The following is a 24656-nucleotide window of genomic DNA, read 5'->3' as shown; positions in this document are numbered from 1 at the left end:
TCTTCATCAGATCTACCTTTGTTGATTGTCCCTTCTTCCTACCCCTTTCCTTATCAGTTTTACTTTCTTCATCGGGTATTGTCATTGCCAAATAAAAATGGCTAATATATGGTGTTAAATGTGCAATATGAATATAAATATTAAAAAAGAAAGAAAAACATAAAAAAATATTTTTGCATATTAATGAAGAACTAAAAGAAAAATTGTTTCTGATGCTTTTTAATGTAGCAAAAATATTAATCGTTAAAATGGTTTAATCTTCTGCAAGCTCAATAAGCAGATTGGAATATTATCAGATCTTTCCATTTTTCATCTAATTAGGTTTTTTGTTCAATTGTCTACAATGTACAAAAACGTTCTTGTGCTGAGATCCAGTTTAGATTGAGGATCTAAGCATTTCTCAATTATAGATATTAGGAAGGACAGAAAGCCTAACTTTACATGATAATATGCACTTCAACGATTAGTTCAGTTTAAAACCAGTGTAAAAACCTAGGACAGTTTTCATCCCACTGAACTCCAATAAAGCAGCTGCTGAAATGGCTACTGTGAGATGTCAGCCAATAGAATTTCTGTGGTCAACAATAATGAAATAAAAAAAAACAAGTTACACTCACAGATGGATTGTCACTGCCTCAAGTATAAGTGCACATTATTTTCATTAGTCAGCTTTATAGACAATGTACTACTTTGCATCTTCTGTATGATTTGTATTGGGAGGGGGGAAATCAGTAAATGCATAACAAATTGCAGCAGCTGAAAATATAAGTGTTATCAATAGTGTCATTAAAAGACAGCAAAATTACTTTGATAATATTCAGTTAGAAGTTGGTAGTAGATTACATGTTACAAATGCAGCATGCTATTGGCTTTTTTGTGAGCAAATAGAACTACCTCCAAAGGATATTCATAAGTAAATGCTTCCTATTTATGGTAAAAAGTGATTGTCAAAGTTGTGCACAAAAGTCAATAAATTCTCTCAAATACGCTCAAAAATTTACCCGATTGTTTGTTCAGACTATGGCAGAATCAACAGTGTAATAAATTTAAGGTGATAAGCAAGTAACCACAGACATTACAAGAAATTACGATAGGATGTTCTTTTAGTTTAAACTATAACACATAACTGCCTAAATTTCTGAAGAAAAGTTACTTACACAAGCGAGTGAGAAATAAGAAATAAATTGAATAAGCTTATATGAGGATTGCATGATCTCATCATATAATGAAAGAAAAATCATGCTTAAAAAAATTGTTGCCAGGGTTGAATCATGAATGCATCACTACTGACCCAAATTAAAGTATGATCAATGCAATATTAACATCTTTTTTCAGCACAGGCAAGAGAGTGAAAGTTACACTCTCATGTAAAGTTATTCTTAGTCTTTTGGTATCAAGGAGTTGTACTAGTATATTTATAACAGCAAGTTAATAAAGAAAACTGATATCTGCTGCGAACTTATGCTGATGTTTGGGCTACAATCTGAAAAGAATTACAGTCCAAATCTGCCATATTATGAAGCAATAACTCTGCAATATAGTTTGATTAATATAGGAGAAAACTGGTAAACTAAGATAATATCTACTTCAAAATTTTCCTTGCAGTTTTGACTTAGCAAAGTCACACACACTGACGTACATAATATACTTCTAAAAAGTCACCTGAACAGGAGTTACTTTCTAAATGATGAAGACTCTGAATTTCAAGTTCAAATGTGGCTAAGGCAGCAAGTCCAATACTGATAAAACTATGGGATGAGGTTTATCGATGTTGGTAGAGAGCAAGTATAACAATAAAAAATTATTTTATACAATTTTTCAGTGTATTTTTTTTTTTATTAGTCACCCGTTTAATGTCATTTACTCAAATGAAAACTTTGCTCAATTTTATTTCCAAAATATAATTACATGAGAAGGAATATGGACTTAAAAATAAAAAAAAAGGATAAACAGAAAAAAGTACTTGACACAAGATTAAATTAGAACTGGATATAATAAATCAACAAATCGAATAACAATAATTTTTTTTTTTAAATACAGAATAAATAAACATTACCCAAAAATAAGTAAGAAGAAAATGCATTTTTTCATATTATAATTTATTTTAAATTATAATTTTTTTACAATAAAATAAATAATTATTGTATACAATTAAATAAATATTTTTATCATTTAATCAATATGTATTATATACAGTACATAAATTAATACTGTAACACATCTATTAATTATATACAACATATAAACACTTCAGAATGTTATGTGTAAGTTGTTTGCTGTCATAATGATTATGGTTGATGATGTTAATGACTGATATTATGCAAAAAATAATTACTATTATTATGTAATTAGTAAGGTGACTTATGTAATAATGATTATGATGGTAATGGCAGGCAAAAGATGATTGTAGTGGCAATGATAAAAAACATCCAACTTCTTCCTTCATATATATATGATACAAGCTTGGAACATTTTTTTCACATAAAAATTGTTTGGCATCTCTGGCAGCTAATACTGGAATAGCAAAACCTGTAAATTTAAACATTAACCTATTGATTACGATAAAATGTATCTTAATTTACTACACATAATAAACTAAAATTTAAAATAAAACTTTTAAAAGTGGATGAAATCTCATAAATTCCACACAACATGATGCAGATGATCCTACATCATACATACAAAACAATACACTACAGTATGAATGCTGTAATATTTTATATCTTGCAATTAAACACCTCTAAGTTCACATTTTTTAAGTTTTTGTTATCTGTTTGAGATGCTGATATGTGACTGATACAATATCTGTAATAATTGATAGGAAAAAACAGAAATAACCAAAGAAAACCATTGGCCTATCAAATGGCCATTTGCAAACACAATTATTTATTAAAATTATATAATAATAATAATATTACAATTACTTACATTACATTTTTCCTACTATAAATGGAGTTATGCCTCTTATTAACTTTTCCAACTCTTATTCTCCCTTCAACTATCACTGATATCAGAAATGTTTTTATTTTTATTATAAAGATCTCACTGTCACTCAGATGCATTTAAAATATTGTTAATTCCATTACACTGTAGTTCACTAGAATTTAGTTGCATTAACAATCAGTTGTAAAAATTTGAAACAAGTGGATATGAATTCCTCCATCTCCTATAAAATCTTGTGTTCTTACTGCTTAAAATTAGAAAGTATTTCTAATTATCCAGGACACATACTGGCATTTCCTTCTTAGCAAAGCAATCCCAGCATTAGACTAGTGTAGGCAAACTTCATGCCAAGAAGCTTTGTTTAAAGGAAACTGCAACATGACATTATAATATAAGCAGCTCCTGATATGAGCAGAAAGGGTTACTATTATTTTTCCTTAGGAGGCTTCAGACACTTGTTTCAAAGTAAATCTATATGTTATACACAACACAACTCTCATATGTATACATATATTCACAAACTAGTTTAATAAAAACTAAACAAAAGAAGTTTTAAGAAACAAGAATTTTATAAAACAGTAACTACAACTTAAAAGTAGTAAAAATTATTACAATTTAAACAATAGAAAATGAAATAAAATTGATTAAATTCTTTCATTAAAATACTGCTAGAATAACAATATTAATGGGGAAAGTATGGTGATTGTGTCAAAAATAGGGTATCGGAGTTTTTGCAAATCTTTACGTTAGCGTCTAACTAGTTCTTCTAGACAAAAAACATATGCATGTGTTGCACTGCTTTTGGTCTTAAAGTTCAGAATTGCCAAACCAATTTGGTTAAAATATTTTATATATGGGGCATTGATCATACAGATTTTTTCAAAATCTGTTAATGGTTTGGGGGATGTTGTAAAAAAAACAATTTCTATTTTCTTTCTTCAGAAGCATTTTAGAAAAAACTTTATTAAAGTAAATTTGTTACCTACAATACATATAAAAATAATACAAAAATGTTTTTTTCAAAGAATCAACTCCCACCTCTTAAAACTGAAATACATACTTTTTGTTCTTTTGCTCAATTTCCTTCGGTTGAAATAATTAAAAAAATTTTTTTGAAAGTTTGTACTACAAATATAGAGCTATCAAGAAATGTCTACAATTTTAAAAAAATTATAGACCCTGGACCTAAAATGCAGAAAAGTTCTTTTGAAAATTTTCTTTTTCTTATTTTAGCCTTTACTGAAAGGGAGAGTCAGATTTAGAAAAAATTTTACTTACAGAAATTGTTAACCTTATCCTATATATGAATATTTTTCTCAAAAGTTTTCCCCAATTCTAAAAATATATATTCTGTTTTTTTTCTCTAACTTTTTAATTTTTATTATTAATAGTAGAGATATTCATGCAATACTTTACCGGCTTTTTACTACTTTAGAGTGGTAGGTACTGTTTATAACTGGTTAAAATACCTACTTGATTGGGAAAATGCAAAGTATTTCAATTCAATCAATAAACAGCTTATGACATTATCACGGCATATCATAGATACGCTATATTTCATTGCTGGACATCATCTTTCTTTGGACATATGTTAATCATCTCTAATCATCTACAAATTATTCAAGATTAGTAATGTTTGCTGATGATATGATGGTCTCTGTTACAGCAATGATTTTAAAATTATGAAGATGTGGTTTAAAGATTAATTCTTCTATTGTTAAATATAAGAAAACCTAAAATTTAACTTCTCTCTTAGACGATAAAAACAATCATGATTTAATGAATTTTCCACTAAATATGATAGCTTCTTCTTCTGCAAGTTCATTTCTGAGCCTCACACGTTGAATAAAAAATTATCTTGAAAACATGAAGGTTAATATCACAAGAAAATATATAAAAATTATTTTACAATACTGATAGTTTCCAAAGTTCTCTACAAAAAATCTCTTATATTATTTAATCATGTCTGTATATATCCATTGTTTGAGTAAGTTACACCATTGTATGGTGAAATTCTGTTGGTAGTGATAAAATGTTTTATTTTTTTTAAAAATTATTATCTTCATCTTATATTCCCTCAACAGCAGAAAGCCCTATAAGGTTTCTTTTAAACATTTCCATATATTTACTTTTATGAAATTCTGTTCCATTTTTGAAAAAAAAAGCAAATATAAAATAAACTCCATTACAAAAATCCACAACACATTACAAAGAAAATGCCCACCGTTATACATCCTACATACATTGAACTTCTCCATATGAACAATTTCCATTGTATGCTGGTATTTTCTATTATTTTAAGTCACCAGCTTCTTTAAAAATGTAAATTAAAATGCTCCAAATACAGAGCATTGTGAAAGTTGATGTATGGAAGTTACAATGCCCATTGTATAGAAACTGATGTGAAATATTTTGATACAATTTTAAAAAAAAGAGAAAAAATGCACAAATAAATAATAAAATATTGTATTACTGCGATGCATACAAAAACCGACTCAGAAAAAGCTAAGAGAATGAATTGTTCATAATAGTAAATTTTTGGCGACAAACTAAACCAATCTTAATTTTTTTATTTTTCCCTATCACAAAAGCATGAAGCTTGTGCGTAGGGTATGAAATAATACTTGGAAATTTAATCAATATAAACATTTTAATAACTCACTTCAAAATGTTTCCTCTCTTGTGGCCACCTTCAGTGACTGGTTCTGCTGTTCTCACCCTGGTGTCAGCTGATGTGATTGAAGGCAGTTTTATTTATTTTTAAAAATTTCTCAGTTAGGCATACACATATTTGAATGTGATCAAAATGTATATAGGATTGTAAGTGTGTCTGTTCATTTAATTTATCATGTTGTGAGTGTATTTGTTATATAATGTTTGAGTTAAGATTTAAAATACAAATATTTTGAATATAAATATATTCAAAAAGTTGAATGCATTTCTTCTTTTTAATTGTTAATGTTTATAATTTGTGTCTATGTTCATAAATGCTGACTCTCAATGTTACTTTTATATGTTCATTGTACCTTTGTTTGAAGTTTTGTTTTTGTTTGACCAATATAAAGCATAATGTAGTAGTAGGAGCAGTTCACTTTTTGTAATCCAAAGGGAAAATGTTTTTTTTTTTATAGTGATTGAGTTCAGCATGATATTTCGTATTGTGTTCTGTTATATATATACGATACAGTATATATATTTATTAAAATGTGAGATTTTTTTTGAGTTTTTGTTTGTAATGAATGCTATTGTGTGTGCTAGATACTTTAAAACGTGAGTTCTTTTAACCTCAGGTGACAATGATTAGTATTTTTATTAATCAAAACAATTAGAGCTTCTTGAATAGTTTGTGGATTAAGCATGCATAACAGAAATTAAAAATGAAATTGGACAGTCTGAGATGCGAATGAATATCTGTCACTATTGGTTTTCTGTATTTTTTAAAATGCATTTGTTGATTACTTTTTACAGTTTAATTATTGATACACTTTGTTTATCTGTAAATAAACGTTTAACTGTTGACATGAAATATTGCCTTTATACAATGAAATGGTGTTATAAAAATATTTATGCCAAAATATTATTTTGTGAGCATTTGTCTTTCTTTGTAACAGGGAATTTGCTAGGCCTATCTAAAATGTTTGTTTAGTGTAATATTTAGACGACTAGAAAAGTTGCTTTCTTGTAAAATCATCTTGCATAATCAAGTGAAATCTTTTCTTCAGATAGATTTTTTGTGTAATTCCTGATACATCATCATCACCATCAGCTGATGATGATCTGCCAGGTGGCAGGCCCCTGACTCCACTTCTGTCTCCATTCGTTTCTGTTCCAAGCCTTTCCTTCATTCACTGTAATTTCCAATCTACATCTCATCTATTAACTTCACCCTTCCAATGCAATTGTTAGATTCCACTTCGTCTAACCACATGTTCTCACCTGTTTCCTTTTATTTGTATACTTTCTCTTTAAGCACTCTTTCTTCTTTAATCTTGTCCATTACTTCACCTCTCAATTTATCCATCTATCTTATTTTCTCCATAGCCACAACTCAAAAGCCTCAATCTCCTCCCTTTCCCTCATTGCCCATGCTTCACTCTCAAACGACAATACTCCATAATAGCATTTAACTAACCTCTTCCTAAACTTTTAAGCCCAAAGTTTTGCTACATAATAATTACCTACTCTTGTTGAAGGCCTCCTTGCCACTGATATCCTTCCTTTTATTTGCATTGCACTCTTCCTGTCCTCTATCACTACAGTATCCAGGTATCTGCAATTTTTTACTTTTTCTATTCTTCCTTCACCAGACCTTACCACTAAATCCTCTTTTTTGTTAACTTCCATTACTTAATTCTCCTATATTTATTTTCATTCCATACTCTTACATTCCTTCCTCTAGGACTGTTAATTATCTTTCAGATGCATATGTGCCATCAACTAGAATTACCATATCAGCAAACTTCATGCATCTTACTTTTCATCCTACACTTATTTCTTCTTCTAATATATTCCCTTATCATATCTCTAATGTAAATGTTGAACAGTGTCGATGAGGCATCATGTTTGCCGAACACTTCAACCTAGATCCACCCAGTCATAGTCATACAGCATTTTACATTAGCCTCGTGTAGCATTTTACTATCCTTATCCTCAATATACCTTATTTAACCATTCCATTTCCATTTATCCCATGTAATGATCTTCACTTTCCTACATATAATAATACTGTATTGCTCTTTCTTTTTGAGACCCTGAATATTAATACATTCTTCCTTCAACCACCTTTCCCTAGCTTTTTGTATTTCTTAAACCACTATTTAATTTATGATACATTGCTCTTTGTTTTTCTGTTGTCATTAATTTTATTGCCTTCTTTCTTCCATTTTCTATACTGGTAGTATTTCTGTTGTAACCTGTGGTTTCCCAGCTCTATTTCCCTCATAATAGCCTACTTCTTCCCCTGTTGTTTTTACTATGGAATTTTTTATTCTCATTCAGGTTTCCTCACTGTTCTCACTTTACTTTTTGCTTTCTTAAACTGCCTTAGCTAGTTATTCTTCCATTGTTTCCTCATCTATTTTCTTCAACTTTTCTGTTCCACTTCTTGACTAACTTCACTTTCTCTATTTTTTTAAAGCTATTCTCATTTCAATCATAAGTAGCATAGATACTATTGTTATCTGCACCTAGTAATACATTCGCTTTCTTAACAGCATTTCTATAGCTTTCATCTATTACGATATGGTCTATCTGACAACGTGTTTTCCTTTCCAGGGGATACCTAGGTACATCTCCTTCTTTCATGTTTTTGTACAGTGTTGAATATAAATAATTTTTACTCTTGGCAAAATTCTACTAATCTGTTTCCTCTTCCATTACTTACCCCTATCTTCCTACCATACTTGCTTCTTCACCTTCTCAGATCACAGCATTACAATCTCTCATCAGCACCTTACAACATTCCTTTTCTGATTTTATTACATCTTTAATAATCTCATACAGCTCTTCAACACATTCTTCTTTGTAATTTGATGTTTGCATATATACATGTACTATCTTTTGGTATTAATTTGATCATGATTGTAATTGAATTATTTCAATCATTACTGAGGATGCAAGATCCTGTGAAAGTACTTTCATGAAAAATTAAGGTAAGATAAGTCTTATCTCGATATTCTACACTTGGTTATTTATTTAATAGAATTCAAATATACAAATATTTTTGTAGCTTTTTTAATAATTTTGTTTCGCTTATAATTTGTTCTAATTTTTAAAAAATATGAGGGTAAGTCAATTATTATCCGCAATTTAGTTATATTTTTGTTTATGTTGGTAGTACTGTTGTGTTGCGTAGATGACGCATGCGTGGTTTAATTGTTTTTACGTCTGTGCAGGTTTGATGCTGCTAAGTTAGTTCCATTATCGCTGCCCTGCCGTTAACCATAGCTGCTCCGCTTTCTGTTTGCACCAAAGAACAGCAATGTTCAGCGATCCATTTTTTGTGGTTGGAAGGCGTATCAGGGGTCGAAATTCATCAAAGACTTTCGGTACAGTATGGGAACAGTGTGTTGCCGCAATGGAGTGTCTACGAATGGATTGAAAAATTCAAAAATGGTCGCACAAGTGTTACGCACGACGAAGGAGCCGGATGACCACTTACCACAAATGAGGAAAACATTGAGCGTGCACGTGATATGGTTTTCTTAGACGGACAAGTAACTATCAATGAAGCGGCGTATCGTCTGCAAATTAGTCATGGTTCTGCCAATGAAATCATCCTAAACAGACTTGGGTTTCATAAAGTCTGTGCAAGATGGGTCCTAAAACAACTCACAGTTGCATAAACAAACGCGCTTTGACATCTGCCAAAAACATTTGGATCAGTATAGTAACGAACGGGACATCTTCTTAGACAGAATCATCACTGGTGACGAAACACAGATCCATCATTACGAGCTGGAGAACAAATGGCAGAGTATAGAATGGAAACATCCAAATTCGCCTGCAAAAAAAAGTTCAAGACCCAACCATCCACAGGAAAACCGATGCTTACGGTTTTTTGGGACTCACAAGGCCCAGTACTGGAACATTATGAGGAAAGGGACATGACAATAAAAAGTGCATGTTACAGTGAGATGCTTACTGCCAAGCTGAAGCCTGCAATTCGAAGCAAACGCTGAGGACTGCTGTCGAAAAGTGCTTTGTTGTTGCATGACAATGCCTGTCCACATACTGCTGCTCACACTGCTGAAACACTCCAGAAACTCAACTTTGAAGTACTGGCTCATCCATCGTATAGTCCTGATCTTGCCCCTTCTGACTACCACTTGTTTGGTCCAAAGAGGCATTAAGGGACCGTCAATTTACCTCGGATGAAACAGGGAAAGAAGCGATGCATTCCTGGCTCACAGCTCAACCAAAAACCTTTTTTTCTGACCTTTTTTATGCAAAGCATCAGGAAGAATGTGCAACGATGGAAAAGTGTGTTGAAATGCAAGGGGTCTATGTTGAAAAATGATGTACATGTAAGTTTCCTATTTGAATTGCAATAAAATTTATAACTACATTGCGGATAATAATTGACTTACTCTCATAATAGTAAAACCATTCAATAATTATAAAAAAGATCATATGTGTTTAATTAAACAATTATTTTACATATCTTTCAAATTTTATTGTTTTTTCTTTTTCAGCTAGACTATTCCAAATACTTCCAGTCACTATCACAAACTAGTAGTAGTTAAAATGATAACCACCTCTTTCTTCATAAAATAAGATGTTTTTATCTTTAAAAAATTCTTTATTTTTTTTATGTAGCTTCAAAAGTTCTTTGAGATTAAAGGGCATCTGTCTCCCAACTTTAAGTGGAATTGTAGGTAAAGCATTAAAGGTTTTATACTACTGCCATCTTTGAGTTTGTGATAAACTCTTTTGTGCTCCTTGATAATGGTTGAGGCATTACTGTTTGATGGTGATGCCCAAGTCATTGTTGGTATTACAGATTATTGAATAACATTATAAATACAAAATTGTAAGAAGTACAATAAAGAAATGCTCAAAAGCATATATTGCTGATACATCACAAAAACAAATGCAAAACACCTAACTTTTGACCACATTCTTAACACAAGTTTTTGATTAAAAAAAAATACAATAACCTCAATTCGAACCTCAAAAGTGCAATAAAAACAGAAGCAAATAAACCAGAACATTACCATATTATAAACATATTGATATACTTTGAAAACCTTCATTATATTTTAAATTAGGGACAGTCTGTCTTAAAAGATAAATCCATCTTTTTGAGTAATTTTCATCATGACCAAATGACAAAAAAAAACACTGGAGAGAACATATGTTCTGAATTCATCAAAAAGAAAATAAACAGTTTTTAAATTCATTGAGTACCCTAGGTAATACTATATAAAATAAATGTACCTTATAAATCTATAAAAGTTAATAAACAAATTTTTACCATTTAAAGGTTGCTGCAACATGCTCTTTGGATGGTAGGCAAATATAAGTGATAAGAAAAGGTCACTTCTCATCTAATGATAATTTGAGAACCTGTTCTAATGTCTCTTCTTCCAATTTACGTTGTCTTTCATCTTCTAACCTCTGTTTTTCTGATAATTCAATTGCTGCTAATAGCTCAGGATCAAGATCTGGTGATGGGGTACGGTAGATAGACAGGCTCGCTTGGATAGCTCTGTAGGAGGTAAATGACACTACTATATTCTACAAAAACTGCATATTACTCTACAATAACAACTACTTAATATAGTGAATAATTTAAACTAAAAAAGCTTCCGTGAAAAGATATAATTATGCAGAAATACCATTATAAAATACAAAACATTCAAACCATAACAGAATCACCAATAATGTATTATACTTATAAAAATATCAGTAATAAGAAAGTAAATAATGTAAGATAGAAAAAAGCAGTGGGTAAATTACTCTAAATTAGTTGCAACAAATACCTTTATGAAAGAAGCAATACAAAAAAGTGAAATACTGTTAAATTTTAATGTAACAAAAAGTAGTCGATTACTTAAGCTGGTCAGATTGCTAAGGAGGAAAAAGTATTTCTATATAATAATAAACTGTTTTTTAAAGTACATCTTCAATTGCTTAATACAAATTTGAAGATAATTAAAAGTAAATAAGATGGCATATTTTTATATAAATTCATCAATTTATTACAAGATTTAAAACAAAAATATCTTTATTGATACAGTAAGCACTGGATTGGTATTTGTGTAAAGAATAATCAAAAGTAACAATTTATAAATAAGATTATCAATTTATATAAAAAATAATTATTCTGGCAATAATGTAATTTCTAATTTAATAGCATGTGTGTTAAATAAATCTATATATCACCCACATTAGCAATAACTTTGAGATGAGAACATAGTAAAATTCAGAAATGTAATCGTAATGCAATGATAGCCAATAAAATCATAAAAATCAGGCTGTTCAAAAAGTTGAATTACTAGTTGGAGTGTTTGATGTGTGATTTAGGATAAAATCTTTTTGCAACAGTTTTTAAAACACTACAGCTTTTTCCAGTAGCACTGAGATTTCTTAATCTGTTACTGAATGCATTTATAACTTGTGTTACATGTATTTATAATGTGCAGACACTATTAAAATCTTTTGGTAATGGGAAAACCTAACGAAGCAGATACAAGTAACTGATTTAAAAGCCTTCAAAGAAAATAACTGTATAATAGTTTTCACGAAATAAAAAATCTCTGAGCTAAAGTCCTATAATCAAGAGTTTATCTAACAAAAGGCAAATGAAATCCCAAATAAAATCATTATTATTATGTGTTTCACAAATCTAAGAAAACTGTAAAAATAGTTTTACCACCTTAGAATATAAAATTAGAATACATACAAAAATTATAATTAAAATAAGCATCTCAAATCAATAAAAAACCTTCAGTCAATATTTTTTCACACATAAAATACAATTAAAGTAAATAAATGAATGAAAGCTGTGTTAACATGTAATGTATTGCTTTAACAAAAGTAGAGTTACAAATTGTAACTTCATTAAATATGAAGAACAACAGTACAATAATGATGTAAAACTAAATATTAGTAAACATAAAAAATTAGCATATATGTGCGTGCACACATATGCATAAAAATCTAAACATAACTTAATGGTATAAAAAAGTGATTTTAAAAACTAAAAACAAAAAATAAATTAATAGGATAAATAATAAAGTTGAGGTAAATAACTAACCAAAAAACAGGAATTTTAACTGTAATAAACTTAATAAAATTCACTAATGGAAAACTATTACTGGTAAACCATTTCATTTAACAATAATAAAAAAGAAACTAAAAGCAAATAAAAAAATTATATTCTAGGAACAGTAAGGTGAGTGGAACTTTGAGATGATTTGGGAACTGACATTTTTCTGTAAGTAAATAAATAAAAAAAGTATTAAAAAAACAATAATGTACAGAAAATTTACTATGTTAAATGAATTCTGTATCTCAATTATTTCTTTACATACAATATTGTAGTTGGCTACATTAGAAAAAAACAAAAACAAAAAGGATTCATTTTCACACTACATAAAAAAGACTGATCCAGGTTAAATTTTTGAAATCAATTTTTGTATGTACAGTTCCTGCATACAAGGAGTGAATTCTATGAAAGGTCTACAAGACCTGCTCACAAAGGCATGAAACTTAAAATAAAGGAAAGCACTAAATTCAAAGTTGTGGTGCCATCTGCCTTTAAAATGTACCAGGCTTTTTAATATCTCTTTATAATATCCAAATGGTGATGCAGGTTTTTAGTGAATGTTTTAAAACGGCTTAAATAACATTATGTACAGCTTTCGTGGCAGTTTTCTTGATAAAAAAAAATTGACCATCAAAAGATGTGCAACTTAAATTTTATTTTAAATTGAGAAAATCTTTAATTGAAACTTTTGTAACAAAGTTTAAAAAATTAGGAAAGCGATTAGGATATGAGCGATCTAATAATTCCAATAAAACATAATAATACATTATAACATTGAAAACTGTGGATGGCAATCAGTCTGAAAATAAATACACACAATTTTCATGGACAATGAATGGTCGACTATAAACAGAAAAAATGGAAGCCATGCCAGCCAATGTTTTTCACATGACTTGGATAGAAAAACTGAAAATATTAGCAATGTGACAAATTTAATGAATTATCTACTGATTAGACAAGAGAAAGGGGCATTATTATCAATCAGGAGCTTTTTGATTGGCCAAATCATCACAAAAACGTTTCAAAAAAGTCATTCCAGATGACAAGACACAGGTGCATGGTTCTGGGCATGCGAAATCAAAATAAGCACAATCATTGCCACAATAAAAAATTAGGTCTTGGTCATGTATATTATCTTTTTGAATGGAAGGGCATCATTCATTAGGATTTCATCTGATCATAAAACAGCCAACAAAGAATTTTATTTGACAAGTTACAACAGTATACATGTTGATCTTTTCAATCTGCTCTCTGCTATCCTAACTTGGATTCTTGCACATATTTTGGGGTTTAAAAACAAAAATTAGACTTGAAAAGGACTACTGCAGCATCAACTGAAAAAATATCAAATATTTAGTTTGGGAATTTTTTTAATCTTAATAAAATAAATCTGTTTTTTACCATTGAAGTTATATTAACAGTATTGTCTTAGGTAAACTTGCAAGAGATTAGAAAAAATTAACTACTGAACTAAGCTTAATTACGAGGCAATGAAAAAATATTCAGTGCTTCAACTATTTTAAAATTTTAATGCAATTTTTGCCAGGAGCAAAACTTAATTTATGAATTAATAAATAAAAAATTAGAGCACATTACAACGCAAATACATTTTCTTACTAACACTGTAACTGTATTATTTGACACTAAAAACTTTTATTAAGTTTATAATATTTATTTTATAATACTTATTAAATGGAAAAAATAAAGTTTACCTTAACAACATATATTACTTTTTTTAGATATTAACTGTATTTTATTATGTATATTTTAATTTACATCTAAACAAAAAAGTTTTAACTCTAATATTTCTCTCATAGAATTATTTAAAAGATCCAAAAAAAATTATTTTTAAGTAATATTTTTATACATTTAATAAATTCAGAAATTAAAAATAATTGCATAACACAATATAAAAAAACAATTAATACATTTTAGAAAATAATAAACAGTTAGAAAATCTTAAAACAGTTACAATCTTTTGTCAAAAATAATTTTTTCTCCTTACTTTTAAATTTTATTATTTAACTGAATACTACACGACTAATGGAAGGAGGGCTCAAAAATCATGAATTGACATACTTACTTAATTTATGAATGACCCCCATAAGCAACTAGGTACTGAAATGTACTACGTTTGTATAAAATAAATTTAAAAGACTATGTTTGTGATGATTATATTTTACTTAAAAAATATATAATTTCTGCTTCCAGTAAGTCACCTCAGGACAGATAACTAATTCATGACTAATATAAATCATAATATTCAATGCCTAAATTTATATCTTGAAAATGTGAAGATTTTGTAAAATAAAAAATTGTATTAAGTTTATTTTTATTCCAAACAGTTTAAATTTTCAAAAAAAGCCATTATATAATTACTCTGAACAAAAAATTAAAATTTATGTCCTGAAAAAGTACTCGTTTATACTGAAATCTAAAACTAAATTTTTTAAAGCCTTGTCTTTAATTTCTTTTAAGATCTAGATACAGATATTTAATTAAGTTTATCTAGAGTAAAATCTCATGTACCTTTGTAATTGTTTTTCTTCTTCATCTTCAGGTAATAAATTAGGTGTATTTGGTCTCTGAACCTGCAGTGCTTCCCATATGTCAACCTAAAAATATAAATCAAATTCTAGCCTAAAAAGAAGATCAACACATGATAGCTTAATAACTGTTTCTAAACCTTTAGACCGATCGAAATAGTTCATTTAAAGGGGGAAAAAAATTATTACCTGGACTTTTATAAGTGGAAATGGTAAAAGGATTTATAATAAATGTAAAAAAAAATAAATGCGTGAGCAAGGGTGGTGGGGGGTTGAAAAGGGGTGAAAAATGGTATTATTGCGATTTCCAGTGAAAGTTGACGTCAACAAGATTTACGGTTATTTAAGACGGTTATTTTAGACATACTTTCACCAAGTTTCATCAAAATTAAATTATTTTTGCAGAAATAAAAAAGAAAAAGATTTTTCATATTTTTCTTGGAAATTTTGAGGTTACATTAAAAAGTGACCTTTACAAAAGCTGTAGATTTTTACATGAGCTACAACTTTTGTACTGGACATTTTTTTTTTTAACCACCAACCCCCCACATCACCTCCTCCCCCACTGCTCACGCATTTATTTTTTTATGTTTATTATAAACCCCATTACCATTTCCTCCTATAAGTCCAGGTAACAATTTTTTTTCTCCAAGTGTAATTTCATTGGACTATTACTAAAATACAAAAAATAAATAAATATGAAATATAAACTCAAAAGAAAGGTGAAAAGACAAATCCATGATTAAAGATAAACAATTTTTTTGTTATATCTTCAAGTCTTTGAGGGTGGAAGTCTATTATTCAGTCAATCTGTACAGCCTAGAAAAGTGCACAGTTTACCACAAGCTATAAAAAAAGCATGTAAATGATTAATTCAGATACAATAAAGTTTTGATTTTATCAGGTATACACACATCTTTAGGTGATATTTTATTTCCTAATCCTTTGTAATAATTGCTTGATTATATTAAACATAATGGATGATCTGATAATAAATTAGAATAGTAAATGTTACTAATAAATATTAATACTATATTGTAGTATTAATATTAATTGTACATATTGTTTATTTTACTACAATATACTAAATGTAATTACCAGTATTAAAATAACTATACACATATTTGTTTCAGGGGTAGCAAAGCTCAGCGACTTCTACAAAGAAACAAAAACACAATCTTTTCCTTATATGTATTATTACAGTATACTTTACATTAGTCAAACAAAATGTTCTTAAATAAAATCAAATTAACTTTTTTCCTGGCGATTAAAATATTAAAAACATTATTATCATTTCATTTTTCAAAGATTAATATATTTGTCTACTTACTTTCTTCACAAACTTAGGCACAAATAGCAGAAAAAAGACTACAGAAATTAGCTAATATCAGAATATTGCAGCCAAGAAAAACTATAAACCAAATTCACCAAGTTTAGAATGGGACATTATCAATAAATTGTGTCAAACAAATAATTACCACGACAAAAAGAAAACTATCTGTCACATTAACAGCATATAAACAAAAAAGATTTTTCAGTATTTTAACCTTTTGCACTCTTTTGTCGAATACAGTTCGACATCATAATTTACTGGTACTGCTCCTTTGTCGAGTATGGCTCGACATTTTTAAACTAACCTCAGAGATTCAAAAACTATGCACAGATATTAAAAAACAAACTGACATCTGTTTGTAAAATCTTAAACCCAAGTAATATCAATACTGATATAATCGAAAATAGATCGTTTTATGCTTAATTACATTCTCAAAGTGAGGTTGTGTATTCAGTGAGTTGGCAACTACGAGTCATTCTAGTAGTTTTTAAGCAAATTCTGATATTGAAAATGAGTTTAATGATAATAGTGATGAAAATCCTGATTATAATTTTTAACAACGTGATCAAGAAAATTCTATTTTGGACAATTATACTGAAAGTAGTAATGATGAAATAGTTGAACCCCAATGTAGGCCTACTCCTAACATTCCAGAAACCTGGGGTTACACCCCGAGAATTGTTTCACGAAATAACACTGAAAAAAATTATCGTAATTGACAGGCCTATTTTTGATTAAATGAAGGTTTTTCTAGAAAAATTTTTAATTTTTTCGATATAAGCAATTTTACCATATGCATAAAATAACCAACCACAAATTTTTTAGCTAACAGGAACTAAGTGATAAAATAATTACAGACCCAATGGCACAAGTTGATTTCATAACTGGAGGGTAATGGGTTAATGTTTTATAAAATTAATAAATATCTTTTCATTTTAACAATGTTTTTTTTTCTAATCAAAAATGAAATCTTCATCTTCATCAGCAGCCATAAATAAGGTAACTGAAGTCTAAGTGTTGTCTCACAGCTACTAGACTTCAGGAATAATATCTGAACTAATTCTGAGTACTTTTATATTTTTACAGGATGATTCTTCAAGTTGACAATTCCCACCCTCCAGATATACAGTATTTCTAAAATGGTGGGCTGGCTATACGTTTTTGGATTCTAATTGTAAAACTAAACAAAAAATATACTTAGGAAAAATGGCAATATCTGCTTTGTTCTTCCCGTCTGCCATTTTGTTATTTTTATATAAAAATTTATACCTCAATTTCGGATAGAGGAATCACATTAATATGTGTTAAGTGTCTAGGTAATAAAGTTTTAAGATTAGCAAAAAAATCAGGACTTAAATACCTTCATAAATTACAACATTGCAGCCATGTTTATTTTTCAATCTATTATATAAAATAATATTAAGATAATATTTCAATACATTATATAAATATTAGTTTTATCAAAATTTATGTTTTTGCTAAAATAATAAGCTTTTTATTTTAAACAAAATAACATTTTATTTTTTAAAATCTGTTAACAAACAGCCAAGTTATGGCAGAAAATTGATGTAATTTTGTATCTGTTTCCATGTCCTCCACTTTATATTCAGCTTGATTAAATATTAATTGTTATTATTTATTGTTAATTCTAGCATTGTAAATTAATATCAAATTAAGTTATAATTTTCTCACAATAATAGAGCCAATAATTAAAAAAATAAAATAACTACTTGTAATAATCTGCTGTAACTACATTAGGTGTGTGTATGTATATACACATGGTGATTCAGGAGGATAGGGCAATACTTTGACAACTCATTCTAGAGGCTAAAAATAATAAAAAAGTTCATATAAACATAGGTCCGAAAACGCTTCGTTAACGAGTTATACAGGGTGAAAGATTTCGCCTGAGTTTCAGTTCCTCTGGGTAAATTAAGGCTTTCTGAAATTCTGGGAAGGTCAATTAAGGGGCAAATTCAATTGTTTTTTATGGGTTTTGAGCTGGGAAATCAAAAAAAAAATAGGTCCCAGAACTGTATCTCTCTTAGTTTCTATTATATCCCATGTAAAACGCCAAAAATAGGATCAAAAAACACATTTTTGTGTTTTTTGGCCGCCATTTTGTAATTTGCGAAGTTATTTAAGTCCTGATTTTTTGCTAATTTTAAAACTTTATTACCTAGACACTTAACACATATTAATGTGATTCCTCTATCCGAACTTGAGGTATAAATTTTTATATAAAAATAACACAATGGTGAACAGTGGGAGAGCGAAGGAGAAATTGCCAGTTTTTCTAAAGATATTTTTTATTTAGTTTCACAAGTAGAATCTAAAAAAGTATAGCCAGCCCACCATTTTAGAATCATTCTGTATATAAATCATATCTAAATTGGAAAATACTGCTTGTAGGATAACAGTTAGAACCAGAAGGGGATTCAGCAAATGCAATTCCAAAACAGGATTTCTAGAAATATTTTGAACAATGGAAAACAAGTTTTGGAGTAAGTAATAACATTTATAAGTATTAAGTTACAAGGATCACACTTTAAAAGAATAGGTTTTAGGTAGGATACTTTTTGAGTAGACCTTATATTTATATTTTGTTTCTTATGAAGAGTTATTGCAATTATAAATGACAACTTGTAATGATCATTAGGCAAAATTCACTAAAAATTACTTAACAAAAAGGACAACTATAAATGGCCTCTCCTTGTGGGAGGTTAGAACAATTGGAAAAGAATTATCTTTATTAAATAATGTGAAAAAGAAACAGATAAAAATCATTTTATGCAGTTACCTTGGATGTATATAGTTCGTCTTCTTTTCTGATAATACTAAATGTTATCGATATTTGACAACAGCTTATTCACGTGTGAAATTTGTGCAACAATATCATTAAATCTATTAACTTTTAATTCATTTGCTTTTCAAACCTATAACCACATGCAGTGGACACATTGTATTTTAAATAACAATAAAAATTCTAATAAATTTTCATTAGTAGAAAAACTTTTGTTTAATGGATTTATTGTCATAAGCTACACTCACTACACTAGACTTTAGTCACTATGTAAGAAATATGTCTCACACTTTTTAAATAAATAAGGACTGATAATTGAATAATCTGAAATCAATAATTACATAAATCTGTGTTAAATTAATTGTATTAGTATTTTTTTTTTTTTACCAGTAATTCAATAATCCGATACGAAAATATTATTCTTTATTATTATTATTATTATTGAATTATTTATATGCTGATTTCAAAAATTTAATTCAGGAATAGTTTTGCAACTAGTAGTTTTGCATTATCTTATAATTGAAGATATAAAAAATCAATTCTTCAAGTGGAAGAGTGATAAAACTTTTAAAATGTCTGGGCTCATAATATAAAATTAATAATTTTTTCTTTCTACTTCTACTATTTTCTGGAAAAGATTTTGTTAAAATTTCTTCTTTCTTTCTTTCTTTTTTTATGAAATATTATTTAACAAAATTATATACAAACCTGATCATCTTCACCACCAGCTTCAACTAAGCTCTGCTGTATAGCAAACTGTAACATGTCATCATCCTCTTCCATACTTAACTGCCTCCTCATTTCAGCACCTGATAAACAATTTTAATTAAGAAATTCAATTATAATCACCACCAACCCTACAAAATAAACAGTAAATACATAATAAACATGTAGGTTTACACAATACAAACATAAACATGTAGGTTTAGACAATTTCTTAAAGTATATATACTGACCCAAGATTTATCTTTAAAAATAGGAATATAAAGATAATGTGAAGACCTATGGATACATTAAGTTCAGAATAATCAAAACAGAATCAAACTCATTTTTTTGGGATAATTTTGAAAACACTTGGTTCCCCTTCAGAACTGTAATAACTCTAATTTTAAAATCTGAGATTACTTATCTAGTTTTATAAACTTTGCATACAAGAAATTATAGTCTAATAGATTAAAATTTAAAAAATTAATTTATCAGATGATGTGTTCTAAAATCAATCTACACATGGTCATAGGAAATTAATGAGAACAGTCTATCATGGGTAGATTAATGATCGTTTGTAATTTACAATTGTATTGTTTCATTTTACTCTTCAAAAATTTCATCACACAGTTGTTTTTTAAGATAAGTATATTTACAAACTAGCAGTCAGCACTTTCTTTATACACCTAATGGTGGATGGATGTTTATTTGAATTTCTGATTCTAATAAAATTAGATTTCATTTCTTCTACATCTTCTCTATTTTTTTTTATATGTCTTTCTTGTAAATTGTTTCCTCTTTTATTTTATTCATTTTAGGTTCTCTAATCTGCTTTTTAAAACATGATATGCTTTATTGCTGCTATCGTCTTTTGGATTTTTATGCTTATCACCCATTATTAATAATAGTCTTAATTTACAGGGTATCCTGCAATCTGTCTTTTTCCTACAAACCCCTTTGTCCTACTTTTACTAACTTTCTTTAAATATCCATTTGCTTTTTGCAGTTGCAATTTGTATCAATTTTTAAATCTATGGTTTGGCCAAACTTCAATATTGTATAATTTTCTATTAATGTCCACATCCTATTTTTTCTCCCAGTTTTTTCCTAGTCTAACCAACATTTCACTGCAAAAGTTATGATGCAATATTCAAATTTGCTCCTACATAGATTTTATAATCCATGATTTTATTTCTAATCACTATCTGACCATTACATAATGGATTTCATATTAATTTATACTTTCTGGCCTCAACTAAGACAAGGACCATTCTTATTTTACGGTTTTTCAACGCTATGTTTATGTATAAGCATAATTCTATAAAACTTATCTCTCTGATAAAGCCCATATTCTTTAATATTTTCCCTCCCCTTCTTTTGACTGTGACAGATTCCCAGTTTCCTGTTAGTATTAATAAATTCTCACCACCTTTCTTGTATACTTTAGTAATTTTTTTATAATCATATTTTTTCATATGTTCTACTGAACTGATAGAATGGCTTTTAACTTTATAAAATGTTTACTATTTTTCTCTATTCTACATTCTGGGCACATTTCAACCTTTCTTTACATTATTTTCCTTCTGCAGCTTTTTGGTAATTGGATGTTATTATACAATTCCTCTTAAAAAGAAAAAATATTTGTACATGTAAGATATGGTTATTTTTTTCATTCTAACCTGTAACTTTTTAAAAGTTTATTTTATATAAAAAGTAATTGAACAGTGATTTAATAATAATTTCTTAGGTCTTATTAGGTTATTATATTATATTAGGTTTACTTATTTTCTTCTGAATAAATTTATACATCTAAGAAGATAAATATGTTTACATTTCTCCTAAATAAAGATCTCTTTGGCTATAAAAAATAAGATTTAATTGTAATATAGGTTCATTTAATCTAATCATTAACCAATACGATAGTCTCCAAACCATCTTCCACAAAATCATAGCAAACTCTTCCAGATTTAAAATGGAAACTAACAGATTTCTCTTCACTCAAATCATTCCATTCATTAGTAATCACTCCATATAAAAACTGAATGATTATCAACTAAAAAAAATGTAATACAAAACTAAACTTTAAACTTAAAAAACTACAAAAAGTAAAGGACCAACTAACTTTAGAATAAGTAAGAAGAACAAATAATTAAAGAATAACAAAATAACTTTAGAGCAACTAACTTTAGAATACGTAAGAAGAACAAATAATTAAAGAATAACAAAATAACTTTAGAGCAAGATTTAAAAGATCTTTAATTTTTTTTTTCTTTTAACTTACTCAAGATTTATTATTATAATATGATTATTTTTGTTCTTTGTATTAATATATTATACTGAGTAGACACATAAATACAAAAACACAATATATTTATAGAATAATAACTTAACCTTGGGAACAATAGTAGAATAATATTATCCAGCTTGAAAATGCAAACTTTCTCCCACTAGCAGTAGCTGTAAAATGCCTATATGAGGGATAGGATTATCATTATTATAGTCCACATTGAAGTTTCTTGTGTATCTAGACCAAAGCTAAGGTGTTCAATTGAAACACAGTACCTTTTCTTTTGGGGGGGTTTCTGTGGGAAGCAAGTGATGATTGGAAAAGGACTGTAATTATTAGATTATCTTAGAGAAAGAGAAATTGAAAATTGTAACACTGAATTTAAATAAAAGTGGAAGGAGACCTACAGGAAGACAAAGAAAGAAATAATTAGACCATGTTATAAAAGAGGAGAGTGGTTGAGAAGTTTTTTTGGTGAAGTATAGTGGAGAGTTAAGTGGCAATTCATAAACTATAGCCTGACTAAATAGAAATTGGATGGAGGGGAGGGTTATAATGAGTTTATTTAGCTATTTCCCTGTTCCAGAATATCATGGATCAAATCCATACAATATGACTCCATGTTTCCCTCTGAAGAATCACTTTTTTTCAATAACTCTTTCCTGGTCATATCTTCCATCCACCTCCTTTAACTGATCACATCCACTCTATTTCTGAGGATACCCTTTTAGTATTCCTTTCTATTTGCTATTTTAGATATTATTACTTAAATTACATTGTATCTTAATTATTAGAAAACTTTTGATTTTTCATGTTTAACCAATTAAATCCTATTTAACTAATAACACATTTATTATTAAGACTGAAGTTTAATACACAATGCAGTCAATAAAAAATAATTTATTTTCTATTCATCCATTTTATAGACAGTTCATGAATTCCCACTATACAAGACAAACTGCAAAAATTAATTTTACCTCAATCATTTCTACATTGTTTTAAGAATAATTTCTAGTAATTAAAAATTGATCTTTCATTCTATAAGCTAATATTTACCTTCAATAAAACATAATTTCCTACTAACTATTAAGATTACCTGAGAACTTCAGAAACATTTTTTTTTTTTTAAATTAAAAAGAAAAATCTAATACTGCATAAAAATAAATATTACCTCAATTATAAACCAAAGTAGTACAAGCAGCATAATTTAAATGGTCTTAATAAGAAATCAAAGAAAATACAATTACCCAAAACAGTGTATGATGCAGGTGGTTCAAAACAAGCATCATCAACAATACATACTGTCTTGGATTCATCGCTTTCAAATCTACTAACTCCTTCAACTTCTTCTTCCATTCCAAAAATATTACCGAATGTGATTCTTGCATTTAATACATGAAATAATGGTATTTCTGAAACAAACTAGGCAGTAAGATTATAATCGAATAATTTTATTATACTATCTTATAGAAACCAATAAAATTGTGAATGGTAAAAACAAATAAAGTAGAGTTCTAGACTATTCTAGATACGTAGTATCTAGTATGTTCTAAACTATACATGTAGAAGACTATTCATAAAGAAACCAAACTTCATTAAAAAAACATTGATAATTTATAGGCCATTCTGATTTATCTCCAACAAATGCATCAAATTTTTCTGAAATTTGATGCATGTTAAGTTTTCCAGCGATTAAGCAAGATAAACTTACTTTACGGATAATCAAACATCAATTTTCCCCAATAGTAGCACTCACTTTTTCAACAAGATTATCACCAAAATTGTTGATGGCAATTCACATCTTTCTTTGTCCTTAAGTGTTATTCTACCTAATTTTAAACTAACAGATCACTCAGAATACTGTGACAGTAAGTTTCTTATATTCCTCTATTAAACCTCACTACCTTATAAATTTTAGGAAAAGTATTCTTCAACCTAAAAAAAATGATTTAAACCACACCATATGTTGTTTTTCAATATCTTCATGAAAAAATACATTACAAATAGTAAGCCCCATACAAATTACAACAAAATATAAACTATAAATGATAGCACCAATAATATAATGGAGTGATGTCAAAGAACAACCTTATGACAATGCTATTGCACGGGAACTTTTTCAAAGTCAGGTTTCTTTGAGAATGGTTTCATATGTAGACTACATGTAAATATACAGTACCTCTGTATTCACTAAGGTACATTAAACAGAGCTTTAGAAAGACTGGCATTTATTCTAACTTCACATTCTTTTATTTCCCAAAATGTAC

The 24656-nt window shown here is 28.4% G+C and overlaps 1 protein-coding gene across 2 annotated transcripts in view; it reads right to left on the bottom strand.

Moving 5' to 3' along the window:
• Positions 1–2167: 2167 nt before the first annotated feature.
• The window catches only part of LOC142324138 (ankyrin repeat domain-containing protein 13D), a 74095-nt gene continuing 51606 nt past the window's right edge, over positions 2168–24656 (bottom strand). The window contains exons 11-15 of one of the 2 annotated variants that reach the window (XM_075364825.1): positions 23637–23801; positions 20106–20206; positions 15245–15330; positions 10919–11152; positions 2168–2529 (exon numbers count right to left, since the gene is read on the bottom strand). In XM_075364825.1, the coding sequence (XP_075220940.1) occupies positions 10981–11152; positions 15245–15330; positions 20106–20206; positions 23637–23801 (524 nt within the window). In that variant the 3' untranslated portion in view covers positions 2168–2529; positions 10919–10980. The remainder of the gene's footprint in view (positions 2530–10918; positions 11153–15244; positions 15331–20105; positions 20207–23636; positions 23802–24656) is intronic. The other variant, XM_075364826.1, reaches the window with a different exon arrangement.

Source organism: Lycorma delicatula, chromosome 4 (assembly GCF_047948215.1).
Source record: "Lycorma delicatula isolate Av1 chromosome 4, ASM4794821v1, whole genome shotgun sequence".
Classification (NCBI taxonomy): Eukaryota; Metazoa; Arthropoda; class Insecta; order Hemiptera; family Fulgoridae; genus Lycorma; species Lycorma delicatula.
Note: the sequence above shows the minus strand (reverse complement) of the source record. Positions and strands in the feature narration are given on the sequence as shown.